This window comes from Calypte anna, chromosome 11 (assembly GCF_003957555.1).
Source record: "Calypte anna isolate BGI_N300 chromosome 11, bCalAnn1_v1.p, whole genome shotgun sequence".
Taxonomy (NCBI): Eukaryota; Metazoa; Chordata; class Aves; order Apodiformes; family Trochilidae; genus Calypte; species Calypte anna.
The window spans coordinates 4906973-4927342 of record NC_044257.1 but is presented as its reverse complement, the minus strand read 5'-3'; the positions used below and the strand labels follow the sequence as shown (position 1 = coordinate 4927342).

Sequence of the window (20370 nt, the reverse complement as noted above, 5' to 3'; positions counted from 1 at the left end):
GAAAAGTGCTACTTTGATATGGACTACTAACATGTTGATATTTGTCATATCCAGAGAGCCATAACATGAGATTCGTCTGATTAAAGGAAAGCATGGGTAGCATCCAAACCTGAATCCCAGGAAGTGCAGTGTGTACATGGCCTTTTACTGGAACAGGACTCTGTCCAAACAGAATAATCAATAACTGGCTGCAGTTTGTGTTAGGAAGTGTTGCAGATCTATGGCATTCAGAGGAGCAGTAAGTAACAAGAAATGCTACTGAATTCCTGGCATGGGGGGGTAGGCAACTGAGTGTCACCAGAGGGTGAAAAAGAGGTTTAGGCAGTTTACTTGGTTTGATTTACTCCTTTGTAGAAGGAGGGTTGGTTTTCTTCTGGAAAAAAGTGTAAGTTTCTCTTGAACCTATAGGTTTCTAAGCTTGAGCATACATAGTAATTTTAATGAAGTGTTACCTTATTTAGCATTGTGGGGTATGGTGACTAATGAATTAATTTTGCAATTGTCTTGTTAGATTTCTGTTGCCTTTGCATCCTAGTAAAACATATTCCCCTTTGTCATTCATAAAAGAAAACTACTGTCTACGTATAGGTGGCATATATATATATATATACACATATATTACAGGATTAAGTAGCTTTCTGCTCTGATAAATCAGGGGGATGTGCAAAACTTTGTTTGTAAACATGAGTGTGGCAGAAGCAGAAATCTTGCTTGCCCACTCAGAAGGAATTTGTACCTTCAGCACTGCTTCTGAAAGACTGACTGGGTGACTCACAAGAGTTAAATCAGGAAACTTCTCTGGATGTTTTCCTTTTTAAGCCCCCACATTTTTCAAATTTGCTCTTTATAGCATTTGTTTTTATACTTGTACTGCACACCTTCAGTGGCAAATCATCCCCATTTGGATGGGCTGTGTTGGAAGTTCTAGCACATTTTTTAAAGTATAAATGTGGTTATGCACTGTAACAAAATTGGAGGAGGGTAAAGCAGTGGAATCAGGTTGCCTAGTTTTCAGTTGAGGAACAAAGATCATAGCTTGAAAACAAGTTTATTCCCAAATACTTCTTTAATCATTAGTCTCTAGTAGTGGGTGATGTCCTTCTTACTGCCTGGCAATGCCATATTCCCCATACATTACATACATACTGTAATGTATGTACCAAGTTCTCTTCCCAGGAGTGTACTCTAAATTTGTTTTCTGTCCCTTTTGCCATACCAGCTGGCATCACTACTGCACTTACACAGAAAGGAGTTTTAAATCCCCATAAAGGTGTGCCATGGTGTCACTGGGGTAATGAAGCTGTTACTTGAGCCACATGTGGCCAAACTTAATTGTTTGAAACAACAGAGTCCAAGTCCAATCCTCCCAGGGATATCCACAGACCCAGTGCATTTAGAGCACTGTGAGGATGATAAAGGCAGTGAAACCCATATGCTGTTCAAAGATATGATTCAGCTTTATGTGGTTATCTTGCATATGTACTAAATTGCTATTCTGCTCTGACATGCCCACAGGCACTTCTGGACATAAGTGCCTTGCTATTTTATTTGATTGTGGCTTGCAGCTTCTTCATCCTCTAGTGTTTAATCTGTTCTGTAACTTGGCTTTCTGTGTTTTAAATCATTTCAATAAAACTAATGACATTGGGAAAATGTCCCAAATTATTGTGCTAGAAAATAGTGTGTGCAAGGCAGGAAGAGGCTTGGTGGCAACAGGTGATGGCTTCAGTGATGGGATGAAAATGGTGTTTTAGGTTTTTCCATACTAGATGGATACCAAGGTGTGCCTTTGAAGGGAAACAGTGATATGACACATAATTAAACACTGAAAGATAGTCACAAATAAAAATGCAATAATGAATTCAGAACCTAGTGCTCACTGTGTTCCATCTTTCTTCATGCTTTGGGCATGGTTAAGATAGTTTTTCCTGTGACCAATAATATTTAGTTGACTCCAGTGTGTATTCTGAGTGCTACCAGGACCAGAATTCTAGTTGGGAGATTTTGCTACAATCTGCACCTCTAAATATTTTAAGAGAAGCTTGTATGTAGCTTAGCATATCAGGGCTTCAGTAGGCATTAGATGAATCAATGCAAAGCCTTGCTTACAGGTAGAATTATTTCATTAAAATCAGTAAAATTATATGAGTATTTAAGTTAAGAAAGAATTCATTTCAGTGTATGCTAAGATGGTCATTACCAACTTCTGGCCTTAAAGCCCATCGTTTTTCCTTCACCTTCCTCCTCCCTGAATTATTCAGAATATCTGATGATGTTGAATTTGATACATTAAGAAAAATATAATTCGTTTTTGGGTTTTTGACTTCTTCTGAACACATCAGATCACGTATGATTCTTCAGTGCTTGATAGAACTGTCTGCTGGCTAAGTGAACTTGTGCAGGTTATTCTGGGTGTAATTCCATATTGCAAAATGCAAGCTGCCCAGAATTCACATTAGTGAAGTGAGTCTTGTATTGCAGCTCAGCTGAACTGATTTCAGCAATAGTGAATAATCACTGAAGCATACACTGCTGTGAGTCCTTTAGAACTTAAGTGTTCAGTGTAACTACTGTTTGCATGTGACCAAACTGGGGAAAGGGAGGTGTATACAAAGGAGTGAATTATAACAAAGAACACTTTCTGCTTCAGTTCTTGTTCAGAAAACATATGTTCAGCCATGCAGGCAACAGTTGGGGTAAAGACAGACTGTAGGTTTGGAGACAAAAGGAGTGTTCTTTTCTTGCATTCACAATGTTTTCAAACATATTCACTTGTTAGGGACTGGCCTGTCAGCTGGATCTTCTTGCAAGCGTGATTTCTTTTTCCTGACTTCTTTCAAAAGCTTTTTCCCCCCACAATGTTTTACACTTCATATAATCCACTATGCATAGTAGGCCTGCTGCAGTCTTTGTGCTATTGATGATTCAGAGGTGGAGGGGCCATGCTCTGGGGGAATGTTGCTGAAGAGTAACCTTTCACTCACCCATACCTCTGAGGATGCTAAGCCACTCTTCTTCCAAATAACTGGAGTTTGGTTGTTCTTCCTTGGTGAGATGGGTTATACTTCACCTTTAGAATATTGCTAAGCCAATTAGTGCTTAATAAAATATTTTAAAAGTGTTTATAGGTGATTTTTTTTCCTTTTTAACTGAGTATTGAAAATCTTCCAGAGACCTATCGTAACTGCATTGAATCATCCAGTAAAAAAGGTTTTTTTTTCCCCCACTGGAAATTCATTCCATTTTGGCATGCCAGAGTAACCAAAAATTACTTAGTTATTACTTCTGTTTGGATTCCTTTTTCCTAAATATATGGTTCAAGACTCTAGTATAAATATACTTATATAGGCATGGAGGTAATAGTTATTTCCAAATAACCTCTGTCTGGTTTAATTTATGACCTTTAAACTCATGTCTCTAGAAAATGTTCAGCTTTAGCTCTGCAGGTGTAGTTAAATGGTGTGACTCTCTAGTGTAGACAAGACCTAAAGTTGTTTTTTTTTTTAAATGTCCAAGTGATCTACTCTCTGTAGGTTTTTCTAGGTCGAACTACTCATCTATCAAGTCAGGTATTCATCCTTTGTTGGCAGCAGTGAATACTTTAAAGAGAGGAAGGGCTCCCTACATAGTAATGCATGTAGACTTGTACATAGAGCTCCAGTGTGTGGCTAACTTGCATCATTCTGCTCTATAATTGGATTAGGTACTTGCTTAGTTTGGATGTTCACCATTGAATACAATGGTAGGGGAGAATATATAAACCTTCTGATGACAGTTTCATACCAGAAGCTTGAGCTTTCATTCCTTTTACCCTACAAAAATAGAAAAATTAAAGGAATAAGAAAAATCTTATTCCTTTATATTTTATTATAGTACAGGCATGGTGTTTGACTCAGAAAAACTGTTTTAACGTTGGGAAGGCTCTATCAATAACCAAAACAATTATGGAGTTTTATGTTGGCTTGTGGAATATCTGTTCTGCTGGAATATTAATAGGGTTAGCTGAACTCAGCAGCCTGGGGAATTACTGCTGATGAATGTCCAATGATTAGGATTTCCCATACAAAGCCCGTCAGACCATGAGGATCATTTAAACAACTAAAAAATCCACAGACAAGAGAACTCCATGTAAATATTTTCTAATGGAAGGTGCCAGCAAATACATCCTTGCCAACATATGTCAAAACTGCCAGAAGATCAGCGTGGATGGGGATTAACTTTTTAGCACTCTCATCTTAAGAGCCTTGACAGGGAAACATTATTTAAACCTTTTTCTTTGACTGCATGTGACTGAAAAGATGTTAACGGTAGATAAAACTAATATAAAGCAGTTAATGATACTGACATATATTCCAAGTCTGCACCTTTTTCTTTTCACTGAGCTCTGTGTCAGACATCCCTGAGAATACTTCAGCTTTAAAATAAATTGTCCTTCCTTCTCAAATGAAATTTGATGATTTGTCTCCAGTCTGATAAAAGAAAGCACATGCTAGTATATTGCTTCTTTTCAGGAATTTTTTGTTTTGTTTTATAGGCTCTTTAAAAGTAAATTATGTTTTAGATGTTGCAATGACTTCCCCGACTCTCAGGAAGAAAACAGTTAATAATAATTTCTTTCCTTTCAACTCCCATGAGCCTACGTTCACTGTGCAGTTTGCATATAACAGCTAGTAAGAGTAGAATCTACTGAACCTTAAACAAATCTATTAGGATCACCAGGGTAAGAAACTGGGAAAATGGCAGGGAAAACGAACAATGATTTTGTAAACCCTCCAAAGGTCAGAGAAAGGCTTTCAGTAAGTATGCAGAGGCTAGAAATCAAATCCCATTTCCTATCATAAGAAACCAGTTGTTTTAGCAGCAGTGGTTAATGTACTGTATGTGAAAGATTTAAGACTAGTTGGAAAGCTTTGCTTCTGTTTTATTAGGCTGCTATTGAAAAGCCAACAGCATAACTTCAACTAGGTGCTTTGAGATTTCTTAATGGGCTGTCAAGGGCAAGACACCAGGTCTGTGCTATACTAGCTCTTTCCTGTACATTAAAACAACAGGGGCCAAATGATCATATACAGAAGTATGAATTACTTGATGCTTTCTCTGTTCCATATGGTCAGCCATGTCTTTGGCAATTAATCATCTACGGAATCAGTTGAGTGCTCTCTGAAGCATTGAAGTCAACATTTAGTTGTACCTGTGCCAGTGGGGGCAGTGGGGGTTGCAGGAGTAAAATAGCAGGATGAGGAGCTGCTGGCGCCGAAGCCAGAGCAGCTGGCTTCTATAAACAACACTTTTTTTCCTCTTGGCCTTTTTTTTTTTTTTTTCCTTTTTTTCCTTTTTACTCTCTCTGACAAACACGGCCCATTTTTCAATATCATCCAAAACATGAGGGTTGCTGAGTGAAACTGTGATATCTGGCATAGTGGATTAATAAACAAAAGGCAGAGAATTGGGTTTAATGTACCCAAATTACTGGGTGATAACTTAAACCATACTGGCTGCTTCCATCATAGCAATGAAAAGGGGTGCGTTTGCTCATATTTTCAGTAAAAATTTTAAAAGTAAAGAAGAAATGAGCAGTGGTTTGTAAGCAATTACTAGTGTTTTTTATCACACAGAAGTTACGACATGTTAAATTACCCTGACTGAATAGATTTCAGGTTTAGAAGGGTTTTTCCCCTCTTAAAAAGGTAAAGTGCTCTAGTTTTATGAAATTTAATCAGGATAATTTTTGCCCTGAAAGCAAAATAAAACCTCAGAAATAACAAGGAAGATACAGAATGGGATTTAAAAGTTTAGCTCTGCTTACAAATTTTACACTTTGTTTTTCCATTCTCTATTAGTTATTGATTATTGAGAGATGACTGCTATATTAAAGTAGAAATGTTTAGTTAAAGACTCAGGAGCTTATCCTGTTCAAACTGGTGGTGAGTAAATTAAATCTTAACTCAGAGTGAAAAATTTGATTTGTTGACCCAATAAAGTGGAACCAAGAGACAAAGTGTCCCAAGTGCCACTTTAGTTCAGACTGAAGGCTAATTTGTTTGACAGAATAGTAGGCTTCATGTCTCCAGCTATACGTTTCTAGCCTTAAGTCTGGCTCCTCAAGAGGTCTGTATTGAAGGAAGAAAAATCTAGCTTTAAAAGACCAAAAAATGCACTGGGTGAGGGCTTTGGAGTGCTTAAAGGTTGGGATTTTTTGATGTTTGTAAGCATGTCGTGGTATCAACCCAGGATACATACAGCTAAGGAGGGTAGTGTCCTGTTGATGCTGAAACATTAGTTTCTTCTGCTGTGTATCTAAGGAAGAAAAAAATCTTACTGTAATCCTGTTCCAATGCCTGGGTTAGCTTTGTTAAGACTCCTAAAAGTTATCTAATTTTGAGTGTGTGTCCTGGGAGAATAGTGTGACATGATTATCACAATTTTTATTTAGTCCCTTGTCACTGATATATTGTGTCAGTAGGAATGAGAGGAATAGGATAGGGGTCTCTTAAAAAAAAAATGTTATCTTAGTGCCTTTAGTTCTGTCATCAGAAGAGAAGCTGCTCTGATGGCTGTTGCCTCATATGTCAGTAGAACACTTGATTTGGTTTTGCTGCTGTACCAGAATAAAGGTAAAGAGTTGAAAGCCCTAAATACTGTCTTTGACATAGCAGGGTGAATTGACAAGTGCCATATATATGTAAACACAAATATACATGTGCATATACAGCTTTGGGCTTTTTTGAGAGGTGGGATGTGTGTTTGTTTTGAAGACCGTTCCATTTGGGATTCACAAGGAAATTCCCTAAGTACTTTAATTGATCTGTAAGGAGAACTGGGGAAGATTTGCTGAAAATATTAACAGTGGTACCTATTAAAGAGACATGCTGACCAATGGGACAAAAACTTGCTTCCCTCAAGTGCTAGGCAGTTTGTGTAATCTCATTGCTTAGCTTGTCCGGGCTATGTTTTTGCTAGCTCAGGAAGCAGAAGAAAGAAAGAAAGTTTCAACAATTTGTAAACATTACCACCCTCAAGAATCTCTGTGAACACAAGGATGAGATAAGACAGGCTGTGGGGCTGGTGATGTTGTTTATTTATTCTTCTGTCCTGCAGTCCCGGGTGCCCTGAAAAACACTGAGTTATTGTTGAGTCCAGTTGAGAAATGTGAAGGCTTCACTCAGCATTGGGCAAAGGAGGCCTCTGCAGACAATTATCTGTCATTAAAGAACATTAAAAGAATTGAGACCCAAGGTCGGATTTTCTTTGATGGGATGTGCAACTCTGGGGATGTTCAAAAGAAGGTCATTCCTGCCCTTCAGAGCAGGGTGCTATTGGCTGGGTTTCTGATGGATTTTTATCAGCGTTGATGTGAGGAAATGGCTTTTCCAGCTGATAACATCTTTGACCGAGTTTCTTGAACCCTTGACCTTTATCAGTCAAGGTACATATTGAATCCCCTTGTTACAAATAAATCCCAAAACAAGTTTCATGGAAAAGAAAACTTTCAAAGGAATGTGTTTGGCAATGCTATTTTACCCCGAATACTGCTTTATTTGTTACAATTTCAGATTTTTATTGAGATTATAAGAACAGCAAGTTATTAAGAAATGCCGCTATAAAAGTTCTTATCTACACTTGCATTCTGGGTAACCTTACTGCCCTCAGAACTCTTGGAAAACAAGTTAATCAGTGAAATTGCTGTGGAGTGTTGTTGTAGGTTGGTTAATGGTACTACTGCACTCTCCAGGTAGCTGCAACTCCAGTGATAGGGCTCAGGAAAGAAGCGTTTCTGGTGTTGGTGTCAGGCTCTAAGGTTGATGTGAGTTCTGTGCATCGCCACATAAGTGAAAAGTGTGAACAAAAGGTGGGAGCATTTGCTCTCTCAGTAAAAACAGTATAATGTTGAGTTTCCAGAATTATGATGTTGCTGTTGATGGAGGGGACTTTGGGTAGTGGCGCTCAATGCCGAAGTTGCACTTTGGTCAAGTCATTAGAATTCATACAGAAGTCTGTGGTTGTGTATGTTTGGAGAAATGGTCACCCATCTTCTCTGGCTGATAATGCTCTAACCACATCACCTTTTCATCAGATTTTACCTGAAAATTCTTTAAGAGCTATCAGTTCTCCATGCTTTGCTCTATGGGAGACACTTTCATAGAGGATCTTGATGTTTGTTGCTTGCAAATTACTATACTTTCAGCTTTGTGAGGCAAAACATTATTTAACTTGGGGTTGTCTGCAGAAATCTACACCATATCCCATTGTGTTTAGTAAGACCATCCAAGGATTCTGAAAGGGAAATCTCTCTGTACTGTGACCTAGCTGTATGGCTCCTGTCATCCTGTAACAGAGATAAGCTTTAGTTATATACTGTTCAAGTCTTGCACATGGAAAATATAAAAGTTAAAGCCTTCACAACAATATTTGTTCTTAATTATAAGGAGTGTTAATTTGCATCAATTAAAGAATGCACATCTCTTCTTCTCATGAGTCTTTTCCCACATGCTGAAGTCCTGAATGAAATTGTGCTTTACACTGTGCAGCTGCTGGAAGTGAGGCTGTAAGAACAGGATTACTGAAGTTGGTGGATATTAGATCTTGTGGAAAAGATGTCGTAGGTCAGTGGAAGGGGAAACCCATGTCAGGGAATCCTTATCTGAAAAATACTCTCTGGCTTTTTGTTTGCTTTGTAATGTCAAAGCAGGGTCAAGAATGTGATCTGTATGGACGGTTTTTTGGACGTTTTGGATTTTTACAAGAAAACGTTCTTTTTGATGTCTAAGTCCCATATGATGGCTCATTGCCTTTAGGTAGACCAAGTGATAAAGCTTGAAGATGGGGAGGAAAATGCTTTTTGCTCTTTGTCATCTGATGTTGGTCTAATACAATTATTTTTTGTTTCTATGAACCCTGTTGTTGTCTCTTGGAACCACTCTGACAGTAGCAACATTGCCACTACTTTACGTAGCTTATGAAGTGTGCAATCTGCATATTACTCTTTATTGTGCAAAAAATAAAACAAAAACCTGCCAGACCAAGGACATATTTTTGTTTCACAAACTAAAGGTAAACTTAGATCACAGAATCTCCAGGGGAGGCAATATGCCATATTTTATAGTCATGATGTTCCTGTAGGAGAAGCCATGCTGGGAGCAGGAATTGAAGTACTTCATAATGTTTGAGTTGAGTTTTCAAACTCCCCAACTGCTCAGGTTAGAAACAAATTTTTTGCCTCCTTTTTTGTGGGGAAAAAAAAAAGTGACCAGGATTTGTGCAAGCATTCTGTCCAGTCAGTCATCCTTCCCAAAACCGTTTATATACTTTAATGCATTTGCAGAAATGTGTGACTGAAGGTTCGAATAGCAAAAAAAAATATTAATGTCAGTGGCATGTTGTGTCACAAAAGGCAAATACAGTGTCCTCACTGAAGGAAAAGAGTGGAAAGAGTGCAGCTCTGGCTCTGTTGTGGTTGGTTGGGCTCCTGCACATCAGGAGAGCACAAGTGCAGGGGCTGACATGGGTTTGTAGCATGAGCATCAGCATGAGGCTTTTCTTTCCCAAGCTGGCAGACATGGGGAAGCAGAGGGGAAAGAAGGGAAGAAAATTATGGGCCAGTTAGTTGAATGCCAAGAGTAAGTGGAAGGGCTTGGACTCAGCTTTCTGGGTGGGTTTTGTGACAAAAACTGTCACAAATGGGCAAGGTAGTAGATTTTAGTTTACAGAGACTGAGGATCATCCTACTCCACAGATTATTGAAATCCATTGTGAGTTTGTATATATATTTGTATTTTAGCAATTTCTAATTTATTGTATAAATGGGAAAAGGTAGAGTTTTACTACTTGTTCATTTGAAATGTTTCATGAAAAGAGAATGTGGGGACATCATCAGAAACTCTTTTCAGAAGATAAAACACACAGGTATTTTCTCCTTTAGCTTCACTAAGGATCAAAAGATAGGGGGAAATCCCCAAAACGAGTGCTGTATTGAGAGAAACATTTTGTATATCATTTAATACAAGAAAATTTTTAGAAAAGAAAAAAATTTCATCTCAACAAAATGAGAGCTAGAATGCACCATGTCTTGGTGTGTTACTTAAGGCAATGAGATTTTAAGGTTTACCTTATGTGCCATGTATATTGATTAAACACCAAATATATGGTGGCCATTTCTAACCATCATTTACTGTATTGATTTGTCAGCAGTGGAACTGTAATAAAAAAAGCTATTGATTTACTGTCCTTATTTGCTTATGGGCTTTTTATTAATTTTATACATTGTTTCCTGTTTCTAGATAATAATTTTTATGTGGTTTTTTTCTCTTTAAGACAAGCTTGGGCCTTTCTGAAGTTAGAAAAAAGGAACGAATTGGAGAACAAAGGAATGAAGCCATCAGCTGCTTCTTGATAGCTCTTACTGAACGACAGAAACTGCGTCAAGTATGGGCAGCAAGGTGAGAGAATTTTGAAAAATAGAAAGGTAATAAAATTAGAAACAAGTATATCAAATACACCCCTATAAGTCTCCTCCTGGGGAGGGCAAGTTGGTATTTAAAAAAAAAAAAAAAATCATAAAGTTTACTGCTCAAACAGTATTTTTACTTGGATGGAATAGTCACTGTTCCTGCTCCTGATTTCTTTGTGGTGTAGAGTGTTCCCTTACTGTGCTTATGTAGTGCAGTCTATTGATAATTATTGATATTGATAATGGCTTTATAGGCAGCAGACATATTTGAGGACTGGTACCATAAGGTTTTCCCTCCATGGCTAACAGCATGAGCCGTGCTCCTTGCTGGCATGCTGTGCTAATAGAAGGCTTTTTTCTCTGCTTTCTTCATGATTTTCACATTTTCTCATGGTGTCCTACTCATGTTACACTGGGTTGTGTTGGATAAGGTTGGCATAACTGTACAACTGTATTGTTTTACTTCAGCTACAAATCAGGTGATGTTATTAAGAATTTTTTAAAAATTTTTTTTCTTGTTTTTTTGGTTTTTTTGTTTGTTTGAAGAAGTTTTGGAATGTGATTCAGAAAGTAGAGATACATGGTACTTGTAGTTTGTTCAAAAATATGTGAATTTTAGAAGTATAATTTCCACCATATGCCACCTTGTGTCCTTCTCTAGCTGCTAAGTTGATGCCATGTTTTTCCACATCTGTTTCTGAAAGGAAATGATTTATACTCATTTAATATTTTTTTTCTTATTTATGATATTTGCCTAAAATATCTAAAATACTGTGAAATGTTTCTATCATATCTACAGCTTTCCTTGTAAGGACTGGACATCTGATTTTAAATTCAATTTAATTTTTAGTCAAAAGCATTTTTTAATGAGATTTTGTTAATGAAAACTAGCACTTAGTTGGCATTGGTTGTTTACCCACTCCAAATGTTCCAGTTAATGGAGTTTTCCTCTGTTTTGTTAGTATAAAATTTTGGAAAGTTCCTGAAAGTTCTGTGAGATTGACTTTAGAAAAGGTAATAACAGATCTGACACTTGAGTGGCTTTGCTGTTCCCAATAATTACAGTGGGTGGACTTCAAACATTTTCATAAGCTTTACCTAAAAGTGAAATACTGTTACATAGTACCAATTATTATGCAATTTAGAGACTGTGTCATATAAAGTTTGCCCTCTTATGAGTAGGAAACGTCTACTCTTACTAGTTAAAATCTCTGAGTGGAAAAAGAGCTTTGTAAGGTAGGTCCACAATACTGTCCATTTTATCATGTGATTTTTGCTGCTTACTTTTTGAGGAATTTAGGGGATTTTTGTGTGTGTGTGTGTGTGTATTTTTTTTTTTTTTTTTTTTTTTCCTCCCATCATTGTGGGCTATGTTGGAAACAGAAGAAATCACTTCAAGCTTTTCTATAGAAAGCTTCCTCCTCAAAGATAAGAAAAGGCTGAACAACTCCAATGAGTGGAATATCTTTTTAGCGTTGGGTTAGTTTACCAATTATTTCCTAATATATGAAGCCATCAGAAATCATGGGGCTGGGAACTGGGTTAAAAGTGCTGCAGGTTCCAGCATTCCTGGCCTCAGCTCCCCTCGTAATCAGAGGCTGGAGCCAGCAGTGCAGTTACAGCCGCGGTCTCCGTGCACAGGAACAGCACCACTGAAGTTCTTGGGTGGGGGTGGGGAGAGGCACAAGCAGACAAAGTGCAGACCTCTTTAAAACTAAACACCTGAAAGAAAATTTCAAGAGCACTGTGCCTTGCAAGTTCTGAAATAAAGTGTCCTTTGAGTATTAAATATCCGTAATCTTTTTTTTCTTTCCATTTGATGTCTCCCATCCCAGTGCCCTATCTGAGAGTCTCATCCATATGATCTGCATAAACAGACTGTTACCATACACCTCACTTTCCTTCATCAAAGCTTCAGCTAGATGTCTGGAATGAAGCACTGACTGTGGTAGCCATCAAGCATACGGTGGTGAAAGTTATAAAACGTCCGCCGTGGTACTTGCAGGGCTGGCCATGTTTTAGAGCTCAGCCTATTGTGTACTTTGGAATTACATGAGAAAAATGTGCTCGGACAGGAAATAATTAGCACTTGTCAAAGGGCAGGCAATAGGTTACAGTATTTTACTTTCAACAGGCTATCAGGGGATCAGCTAGATTAGATAATAGAATTTTTTTTTTCCTCTGGAAGTTAAGTACAGATGACTCTAATTACCTTACATTTTGCATTAGAGAGCACATTATGAACTGTACAACTTCAAAAAATTTAGGTCAATGAAGGGCGAGCAGCTGGCAAAAACTTTAATCTGCATTTGGTCTTTGTAGAGTTTATGTAGGCGTTCTGTTCTCTCGTGGCTTTTATTTGTGTCATTGACACCTTAAATTAAAAAAATACATGCTGGAAACTGGTAATAAAAACTGATACAAGTTTTGGAAATTGAGCCTTTCTCAGAGAAAGGCATCTGAGCTCTTTTGATATGTCTACTTATCTGCTTGGTTAAAGCATGTCCTTGCATTATTTGCTTTAAGTTATACCAGTGTTTCTACATACCCTGAAATTCCTCTTCAAGGTTTTATTTCAGCTCCATATCCCAAAGCCACGTGGAAGTGCACTTAGGGTTCTGACTTGCTGCTCCAGATGCTTTCAACTCCAAGATGTCATCTGAAGCATCCGAGCAGGTCTTGTAGGGATTCCAGTTGTTCCACGTTGAGTGGTAGTGATCCAAAATCCTTCAGGTAGGACTCAGTGAATGTCCTCTAAGTGTTAACAGAAATGGTCCAGAGTTTCTAAAGCCCCAGCTTTGTTTATGCTGCGTGATAGTGCCTGATGGACAGGTTGTTATAGCTGTTAGAGAGCTGTGCTGGCCCTTTGAACTGACCCCTGCTTGACCTCTGCCTCCAGAGGGTCACTCTGCAGCTCATAAAGTAAGGGGACCCTTGGATTCTACTGTAACAAACAGAGGGGAAAGGGAACAGCTGTGGATTTTGGACTAACCATGCGGACCTGTGTGGACTTTTTAGGGTCACTGTATGATAATGAAAATTGTTACCAAATTATATGGAAATTTAACAGCAATAGTGGGAAAGAGAGGGTGGAGTCTAATGCATTGGGTTTGATAAATGAAGTGTGAAGTTACCCATCTGGCTCTAGACAGCCCTCTTTTTCTCTACCAAAGGGAAACATTTAAAAATAACCATGGTACATCTAGAATCAATGACCCATACAGAGAGCTGGAATAGATCAAGATTTAATGGTGGCTGTGGAAAAAATTATCATTTGAAAAGTGAGACAAAGGATGAAAAAGTACAGTTCAATATCTGCACCTGATTCATTTTCAAAAAAGACCTTAATATTTTTAACCCATTGGTGATGCCCTTGACATTTTTTATTTTACTTTTTAACTGGAACCAGAAAAGTTGTCATACCATAAATGAATATTTTGGCCAAAAAAGTACTTAAATAACAAAAGAGTTTTGCACTTTCCCTGATCAGTAAATGCCCAAGAGATTGGCTTTTATATACTATGTACTGACAGTCAAGTTCAATTAAAATTATGTATTTTATTCCTCTTAATAGACCTTGTATCATGGTATATTGTCTTTAGTGTTTGCATGACATATTAAGTTTAATTGCTACAAGTTTTTTACTATATTTTTCAAATACACTTACTACCAAGGTGATTTGTCATCAAGAAATCAAGATAGATTAATTTAAAGGATAATGTTTATTTACATTAAAATAAGTGCTGGGGGGGAAAAACAAGTCAGTTAAAGCATTACTAAAATAAGAGGTTTTCATGCAAAAATTTTATTAATCCAAAATGTTTGGATTGTGATGCAGACTCTTATGTCCCTTTTGCTTTACTTTATAGAGCAAAGCTTTAGAGGAAGACATAATGAAGTGGAAGTTTGGTATGAAAAATAAAATTATTTATGCTGAATATATTTTCATAATTATGCTACTTAGTCAAACTCTTGAGTTCTTTGCAATTCATCAAGTACTGACAAATTGACATTGTGACACAGTGGAAACAGAAAAAATGTTTGGTAAACAGTTTGGACCTCTGTTACAAGGTCATTCTAGAACCCGTAGCATTTTGTTGATCCAATCCCTGTGTTTTTAGGATTGTTATAGTCTTCCATCTTTGTGCAAGACTTCAAAAAAGAACCTCTTTCTCATAACAAATGGTGTCAGTTTCAGGTTTCAAGTCAAACTGGAGCTATAATTCCTTTATGGTTTTTGCTTTGTCAAACCCCTTCTCAGATCTCAGAATTTTGACATTAGAATATGAAGGTATTAATTTATTTTTTCTAGCTGAGGTGAACACTGAACACTAACCTTAGTTCTGAGAGCTACCTCAGGACTAATCTGGCTTATTATGTGGATGTTTATATAGGAATTTAAATTATAGGTACATAATGCAACAAGGATCTAATCTAAGATGGATATTTATCTAAGAAGGTAATTGATATAGATTTTGCTCTTTTTAGCTTTTTTAGGAGAAAATGGTGTTGATGTAAAGAGGGAACTTCAGCATGGCCTTTGGGAAAATTGTAGGAGAATTTTTCTTTCCATCACTGACTTGGTGTATTTTTCAGGAACTCACTAAATGCTGTTTTTTAAATGAAATGTGGTAGGACTGGTTGGAAGATTTATTGACAAATACTGAAGTTTTTTTAGTCTCACAGGCCTGCCAAGAGGATAAATATATGAAATACTGTGAATTCTTCAGAAACTACTGCAATGGGAACTACATGAGTTCCAAAGATTTAACAGACAAATTGCAGAGGTGTCAAAGTCTGACCAAAAGTGGGGGGGGAAGTTTTTGGGTTAAAACTTCTGTGGTTGTTTTGTGTAACACTAGAATGAGAGATTTTCTATTTTTTTTTCATGTTGAGAAAACTAGCATCCATGCTGCTGGAATTACTAAGGATCTGGGCAAGTACAGCTGCCTGATCTCCAGTGGGTTTTTTGCAAGTCTTGTCCTCTGTGAGCAATATGTGTGTTGGCTGGGAGAGATTTTTAGTGGGTTAGAAACAAGCATAGAAAAAAAATTGATCATTTTGGAAATCATGGAGGGGGGAGGTAATTGTGTTTGGATTCTTTGATGTCTGTATTGTGAGTGTGTGCATAGGTATGTTCTTTATAAGAAGAAAAAGTGTTAGTACCCCTCGTGTAACATAAAGCAGCATGAGAAAGTAAATTGTGACTTAGATGGAAAAGCTGAGCACTATATTAATCAGGAAGATCCTTCCAGGCAGACTGAAAGCCAAGCCTTGCAGCTTCCAAATGACTGGAGGAAACACTGAGTCTGATGAAGTTGTCAGGTCTCCTGCTGTAGTTATGCTTAGACATCAGCTGCCTTGACTGACCTTTGACTTTTCTCCAGTTGCTTATTACCAGACTTGGTTGGCTTCTCCTGACCCTTCCTGTTTTCTGCCTGTCTTTCACCTGTGTTTCTTGTGTTGAGGAGTCTTTGAGGCAGCCAAGCTTGGGATCAATAGGTACAAGCACTCCACAGAACAATGGGAATCCTGCTTGATGAAATGCTGCTGTTTAACCAGCACTATTATTTCCTTTGGAACTGTCTTGACCCCTTTACCCTTGAAAAGAGTTGATGTTTACAAGCTGTGCCTACTTACAGAAAATGCTGCTCCTTACCTTGTGATGTCACTGAACACACAGCAAATAAAGTTTAAAGATGTTGCTTGGGGTGGGGGTTTAAAACAAGTGGCATTAGAGAGCAGTCTGGTAAAAAATTCAACTTTGTGGTGAGCTTTGGTGTGTGTCGGACTCCTGCATTTGGCACTTCTTAGGGATTGTTTACTCCATAATTTTAGTTTAGTTTTAATTCTCCACTTCTGAAAACCACAGAGATGCATCATCCCACACAGATAACTACTCGATCAAAATTCTGATTCCCTTTTTATTTTATGCTTTTCTTCTTGTTATACTAGATAAATTTTCAGACGCTGATTCAGTGACACTTCCACAACTGACAAGTGACAAAAATATAGTATTTATTTGTAGTGCAATTAAGGTTCTCCAAAAAAAAATTGATAAAGAACTTAACCACTCTGTCAGAGTGTATTTGATTATTCTTTTATTATTTTTAGCTAAACGTGTTAGACATTTGACTTTATTTTGTCTGGATAGGCTTTTAAAGTTGCCATGGGTGACATTTCCTTATTTATGAAAGCTTTCTTACTGCACTACAAGATAGTTGGCCTTGTTTTTCCAGTGGTTAGACAAAGATTTGTTCCTGACCATGGGGAGATCTGAATACTAGAAATTGAGGCTATTACATTGTCTGCATTTCCAGCCTGCAGAGTACTGGTGATTGAATAGATAACAAAGGTGACAAACTTAAAATCTATGGAGAAAAAGTGTTAGCCACATCATCCAACAGTGGGGCCACAAAGTAGCGTTAGCATCAGCTGTCATCACTCCTGAAAGAGAGAAATGGTGTCTGCCAGAGGCAGGGGAAAAGGAGAGAAGCCAGAAGAATTCACTGTGGTGTACAGTGCTCTCTAGCCACCCATATTAGCTAAAGACCTGGTGTTATGAAGTAGGGATAAAGTTTAACTGATCCAGACAATGAAAAAAATCCCATAGATTTATTTTGCTTTTTCCACTGAGGGTTTTTTCCTACTGCAGTATCAATCCATACTTTGCCTTCAGCAAAACGTGCAAATGTTGTGGTATGTAACATGTCCATAGAACTGCTGACAAAGTTAGTAGGAGCCAATACTTTGTCTGAAATTAAACAAGTAAAATTAAATTATTCTAATGACAGAAATCTCTGTTCTGCAATATAATAGAAGCCTTATCCACATGGGACTTTAATGTTAATTTAGTACCATTATTGTCACAGATTTGTTTCCTAAAGCTGAATTAAATAAATAAATTTAACTGGGAGGATCTGTGTTAAATAATATCTATACATTACCAATACAAACAAAACAGAGGGTAACATCAAGGGTTTCTCTTGCCAAATGGTGTGCTTATCATGTCATTGCATAAGTAAAGAGTGAACAGATGCTTCCAGAAGTTCATGACTTAGTCCTAAATGCTGTCAGCCTTATGTTATTTAAGTTTTTCTACATATATAGAACTTGATGGCTTCAGGGACTGGTAATGAAATACAAAGCCTTTTGTTTTCAGGTCAGTAGTTCAAATATTGTTCAGATAGACAGTGCCAAAGATTATTCCCATTGGGTAGCTGTGTTTGATGGCCTATGTAAAATGCATTGCTTCTCCAACCCTGGCAGGCAGGTGTGTACATCACCCAGAGCAACTGTTACAGCTGACACTAATTGGTACCCTTGCTGGCTTTTTTGGAGCAGCCAAAAATTAAATGGATGTAGAACCTGAGCAAGATGCTCTCAGTGCTCTAAGCAGTCTAGCCCCAGGTTGGGAGGTGGTGATAAGCCAATGAGTATCATGGCTGGCTATAGGCAAAAAGGGGATGTCAGGCTGTTGCACAGCTCTGCAGTTTGCTTGCACTAAAAGTTATGGTCATGTACAGTGATAATTGTATGGTGGGAGCCAGGGTAAAGTCCTGGTCAGTGCCAACAGCACTGGAGAAGAGGGAAGTGCCATCCACTGGCCAAAGACTGAGTCAGAGGTCTATCAACTAATCATAAAAACTCAGATGAACTGGGGAGCAGAATTAGTTTTACTTGCTTATTTACACTACTAATGAGATATTGGGGCATTTGAGCAGTGTGATTTGGCTATATTATTTTTACTGTGTGTTTTTGGTGAATTTTCAATTCTTACAGTGTCATTGCTGTGGAACTATTACATTTTAAACTGTGGTGATGCTTCCTAAAAAAAAGCAAGCTGCCATTTCTTATGCTTAAGATGCTCTGTACAGAGAGGGAACTTGGCAACCTGTTCCATAGCACTTATTGTTTTCATATTCTTTGTCTCATTTTGGTAAATGACAGCAGCACCAAGTGGGGACAGTGCTGAAAGCATTTGTTATAGTAGCAGAAGAAAATCCTACCATAATTTACCTGAGTCACTTAGCCAGCCAAGTTCACTTGTAGAGGTGTGCAACACCCCAGCTTTCTGGTAATTAATATTATGCATATTTCCAGATTGCTCTTTTTTAGGCATTATCTAGCCTGGGTTAGTGGTTGAGCAGATGGGACTCATGGGTAAGAAAGATATTAAAGTAACATCAGTGGACATCAGTGATCTAATTAGAAATAGAGAGAAATAATTGAAGCAAAAAGTTATCTTGAGATGTATCAAAAAAGTGAGAAACAGGTTCTCAAAATGCAGGGTTTGTGGGAAAAGCTAAGAAAAGGCTGTGCTAAGTTAGAAGCCCTAATGCTAGAAGAAAAGAGTATTCCGGTGGAAAATGAGCTCTGAGAATTTTAAAGCTACTAACAAGAGGTGGTTCCACCCTTTATACAAGAGTCAGTTGAATGGATCCACCAGTTCTGTTGGAATTCAGGTTTAGCTCCAGTTATGCTGGAGGGCATTTTTTGCAAAAGTGTAAGACAATAGTCAACGTTTTTGCCTGTTGTTTTTTTTAAGAAAATTGTTCTTTTCCCACTTTTATTTTCTCATAGTGTCAACATCTGGTCTGTCTGAGTTCTGAAAAATGTTCTTATCAAAATTTTTTTTGACCAGCTGGTAAAGGCAGATTTGAGCTGGTGTTCAGATGATGTATGGTAATCAATGTATCCACTCTAGAGCAGATGACTTGCTAGCTGTACAGCAGGTTTATTGTAAGGTATATAGGGTCTAATTATTTTCTACTAGGACAACCTGAAAGCATTTTAGGTATTTGCCCTTTTTTTTTTTTTAATATTTGGAGATATAAATAATCCCAAAATCCAGATGTGTCTGTTAGGGGCTGAAGGGGCGAGGTTAGAAGATGGGAAAAGAGGGGAGGAAAGGGCTTTGAGAGGTAACAGGGTGCAGTGTTGGAGGTTTTTATCTGTTGTGCTTGCCTGTAGGTGACACTGTTGCATCATTTATCTGTACATTTTCACATATCTTGTCCAGGGACAAAAAAAAAAAAAAAGTTTCATTAAAGTAATTTGAGAGAGATTCAAATAAATACATTACACTAATGATTCCTTAAGCCTTGGCTAGAGAGTCTTAGATACAGGTAGATGAATTGCATGTTCTCTTTCCCAAAGATGGCAGCAGTTTATAATATTATTTCTGATTAACTAGCTCACTAGCACTGCATCTTCAGTTCAGTATTCCCTTGACAGGCAAGATGTTAGAGGGATTGCTCTGCATGTTTCAAAAGACTAATGTAATAAACCAAGATGATAATACAGTGGAAAAAAAAAATAAAATCTTAATTTGCTGCTAAGTTATGGCAATATAAAGTTAAAATGTTTTTCTTTGCTCGAGTCATTTAAATTAATAATGTGTGCCATTAAGTGAAATCTCACAGAGGATTTTTTCTTCCTTGCCATTAAGTATGCTGGCTACAGAGAAAATGAAATATTCTATGAGGCTTGAGCAGTCATCTATCTCTAAGCTACAGAGTGCCTGCTGCCAGATGTTCAGGTGCTGGTGCTGCTGCTTTGACATGTATATCTCTTCCAGGCAAAAAACCAATATATACATCAGTCCAGGTGCAAGGTGGCCTTGCCAGCAAACCTGCCTCCTCCTAACTGTGACACTCATCCACTCCCCGTCAGAATGTGTAGGTTGGATGGGGATTGTAATTAACCCCTGGAAAGCACGGGTTTCACTGAAGTGATGCACACAGTAATGATATTGTTAGCTTCCTTAATTTCCAGTTTCACCATCAATTATGCCATGTGTTTTATCCAGTTGGTGCTACCCTCGCAGTGTTAATTATAACCTACAAGACTGTTACGGTTAATTTTATGGCAAGCATATTGTCTCTTCAAGGCTCCACAGCAGCTCATAAATTATCTTGAAG

At 37.7% G+C, this 20370-nt stretch overlaps 1 protein-coding gene across 1 annotated transcript in view; it reads left to right on the top strand.

Moving 5' to 3' along the window:
* FTO (FTO alpha-ketoglutarate dependent dioxygenase) overlaps positions 1-20370 on the top strand; it is a 222272-nt gene that overhangs the window by 86484 nt on the left and 115418 nt on the right. Inside the window, exon 8 of the mRNA XM_030457999.1 lies at positions 10312-10436. Coding sequence (XP_030313859.1) covers positions 10312-10436 — 125 coding nt within the window. The remainder of the gene's footprint in view (positions 1-10311; positions 10437-20370) is intronic.